This window comes from Camelina sativa, chromosome 11, assembly GCF_000633955.1.
Source record: "Camelina sativa cultivar DH55 chromosome 11, Cs, whole genome shotgun sequence".
NCBI classification, from domain to species: Eukaryota; Viridiplantae; Streptophyta; class Magnoliopsida; order Brassicales; family Brassicaceae; genus Camelina; species Camelina sativa.
In genome coordinates, this window is record NC_025695.1 from 30,157,381 (window position 1) to 30,161,097 (window position 3,717).

The window sequence follows — 3,717 nt, forward strand, 5'->3', positions numbered from 1 at the left end:
AAAGCCAAATGAATGGGGGGGGGGGGGGTGATAAAAACACAAAAAATTTCCATGCCTCAGTCAAGAACACGAGAAGCAAGAATGGTCTAGAAAAGCTGGTTGATATAAATGGGATTTTGCACTGAGCAGAGGCTTCTAAAGGTGAAATTGTAACGTCCTATTTTTACAATCTCTTTTCCTCGTCTACTCCTTCAAACTTGCAAGCTATGCTTGATGGTATTCTACCGAGAGTGACAGACGGAATGAATCAACAATCGGTAGCCACTTTTTCAAAAGAGGAAATAAAAAATGTAGTGTTCTCAATAAAACCATCTAGCTCACCAGGAGCAGATGGAATGATTGGGCTATTTTTTCAACAATATTGGGAGGTTGTTGGATATCAAATCACAAAGGAAGTTTTTAATTTCTTTCAAAATGGTGTTTTCCCCAGAGAATGGAATTTCACGCAGTTGTTCCTAATTCCCAAAAAGCTTAATTCTCCTCTGATGAGTAATCTTAGGCCTATTAGTCTGTGTTCTATTCTCTATAAGGTGGTCTCAAAAATTCTGCTGGCAAGGTTACAACCTCTTTTGCCTGAGATTATGTCACCAAATCAATCGGCCTTCATTCCAGAGAGGATAATCTCAGACAACATACTCATTGCTCATGAAGCAGTTCATGGTCTTTGTACTCATAAGTACATCTCAAAAAAATTTATGGCGGTGAAAACAGACATGTCAGAAGCTTATGATCGAATGGAGTGGAGTTATCTTCAAGGAGTTTTGTCTACTATAGGTTTCCACAGCAAATGGGTGGACATGATTATGTTCTGTTTAACAACAGTCTCATATACTGTTCTGATATATGGGCAGCCTTTTGGCCTTATCAATCCTCAAAGGGGTCTAAGACAGGGTGACCCTCTTTCTCCTGCTTTATTTGTGCTTTGTGTTGAGGGTTTGACTCATTTGCTCAATAAAGCTGAACTAGATAGTAAAATTAATGGAATCCAATTCTCCCCTCAAGGCCCTTCTATTTGGAGATGATAGCTTGTTCCTGATTAAAGTTTCTTTAGATCAAGCCTCGACCTTAAAAGGTATTCTAGCTGATTATGGTGATGTTATAGGTCAGCTTATAAATCTTTATAAGTCTTCTATCACCTTTGGGAATAAAGTTGAAGTTGGAGTGAGGATTCAAATTCAAGAAAAAATGGGTACTGTTAAAGAAGGCGGTGCAGGTTCTAAGGTGGAGTTGTTAGCCTATATCCACGAGAAAATGAAAAACAGGATGTTAGGTTGGTTTGCACAATCTCTATCTCAAGGAGGGAAAGAAATCCTCCTGAAAGTTGTGGTTATGGCTATGCAAGTCTTTGCAATGACCTGCTTTAAACTCCCCAAAAACACTTATGAGAAATTGACATCAGCTATGTCGGCTTTTTGGTGGGATTCCACAGAAGATAAAAGGAAAATGCATTGGATTGGGTGGGATAAATTGTGTCTTCCAAAGCATCTAGGTGGCCTCGGTTTTAAAGACATCCCAATATTCAACCAAGCTCTCCTTGCCAAACAAGCATGGAGGATCCTACAGGATGGCAATAGTCTCGTTGCCAGTTTCGTCAAAAGCAGATACTTTGAGGATGGTGAGTTTCTAACTGCAGACCTTGGTGATAGACCGTCTTTTGCTTGGAGAAGCATTTTACATGGTAGGGATCTCTTGAAAAGAGGGTTGAGACAAATGATTGGTGATGGTGAATACACTTTTGTTTGGTCCTCTCGGTGGGTTCTCGATGGAGTTATGCGAGCCCCTTTAATGAAAAATATCATTTTTGATCTGGATTTAAAGGTTAATGAGCTTATTGATTATGCCACTCTCTCTTAGGATCTGACATAATTGAACTATCATTTATACCCTAAGGATGTGGAGCTGATCTGTAAAGTTAAGCCAGTTCCGTTCTCAAAAGAATTTCTGGGAACATACAAAAAGCGGAGCCTACTCTGTAAAGTCTGGTTATTGGGCAGCTTACCAAAGGAACATATCGACTTAGTAACAGAGGCACTTATGTAACCCTCAATTCTGATTATAAAAGAGCAGATTTGGAAATGTAGTACAGTCCCCAAAATCAAGACCTTCATGTGGAATGCTATTTCAGGGGGTATTCCAGTTGCAGACAAAATGATAGCTAGAGGGTTGAAAGCTTATTCAAGATGCCAGAGTTGTGGGCTTGAGGGAGAATCCCCAAATCATGTTCTCTTTGCATGCTCGGTTGAAAGACAAATCTGGGAACTTTACAACTTCCCTTGCCCAGAAAATGGGTTTGATCCTATCTGCTTATTTCAGAATTTGTATTATCTACTACTAGTAAGTAAAAACACCAAAGTACAGTTGGAAATTAGGAAAGCTTTCCCCTGGATTATCTGGCAATTATGGAAAAACAGAAATCTGTTTAGCATTGAAGTGAAAAGATTAAGTGCTCCTGAAACAATTATCAAAATCAGAGAAAATGTTCGGCTTGATGCCCAATCCTTCAATGAGAAAGATGAGGAGATAGCAAGGCAAAGTCAACCCCCAAAGGAAAAATTATTGATCTCCACCTCCTCTTGGCTGGTTAAAAAAAGTAATTTTGCATCTTCTTGGAACCAAAATGTGAATACTAGTGGAGCGGTGTGGGTCGTTAGAAACTGAAACAACCATTCCCGTTTTTTTTTAATAATAAATTTCTAGTGGTTCCCATACCCACTAACAACCTATCAACAATCAACAATAGCGGATAACCAAATAATTCCATTAAACGATAAGGATTCCAATAAGAAGTAATCCAATGACCAAACAAGCAAATGACAAGTTCCAACATTCCACAATGTTATATCAACTCAACTCTAGCAACCTAACAATAGCTAGACCACAATCAATCAAGCTTCCAGAACATCCTCCTCCTCATTGCCTTGATTCCACGATCACACTTTGCCTTTACCTGCACACCACAAACAACAATTGAGATGCGTAAGTATTATCATAAATACTTAGTGAGGCAATCCTCCCATCTATTGGGATATACACACAAGAAATTGAGATACTCTAACCATCAAACAACAATCAACAAACAAACCAGGAACTGCATCAACTGACACCAACCATGCATCGACCGAAACCAACATGGGTTGCATCGACCGACACAAGCTTGCATCGACCGATACAAGACTAACCTGCATCGACCGACACTTACACTGGATCGACCGATGCATGCTCGAAATCCCTAATTGCATCGACTAACGCCTCCACATGGCATTGACCGACGCGCCTAGGTCAAACGCACCGTCCTCGCATTGCATCGACCGACGCACAAAGTTCATCGACCGACGCACGTGCTGAGCATCGTTTTTCCCTGAAACTTCTCGCCGGATCTCCGTTCCTACAACCATCAAACTCGATCCCAAGCGACAAGAAAGCTTCACAAAGCCTTAAAAAATGTTCTAAACAAGCAGATCAGAGAAATCTAAAGCTTAGATAAGTCATGGTCCTGCACTCACCTTTGCTAAGAAGATTCAGAACTCAAACAAGCAAAACAACGCTCCTAGGAAGCTCCTACAACGATTCCAGCTACAGATCTCTACAGGAACAACCTCAAACTCTCAAAATCTAACCAAGAACACTTAGAACTTTTTTTCTCTTTTCTTTTCTCTCAAAAACGGCCAACTCGTCGAATGAGACAAAAACTCGAGTTAAGGGTTTTCCTAACCCCAA

The 3,717-nt window shown here is 40.2% G+C and overlaps 1 protein-coding gene across 1 annotated transcript; it reads left to right on the plus strand.

Moving 5' to 3' along the window:
- Positions 979–1,854, plus strand: LOC109127379 (uncharacterized mitochondrial protein AtMg00310-like). Its single transcript, XM_019232005.1, has one exon. It carries the CDS (start codon positions 979–981, stop codon positions 1,852–1,854), a length of 876 nt encoding a protein of 291 aa, XP_019087550.1.

Coding starts and splice junctions, on each gene's coding strand:
- LOC109127379 (XM_019232005.1), top strand. CDS start 979: ATGGAATCCAATTCTCCCCTCAAGGCCCTTCTATTTGGAGATGATAGC.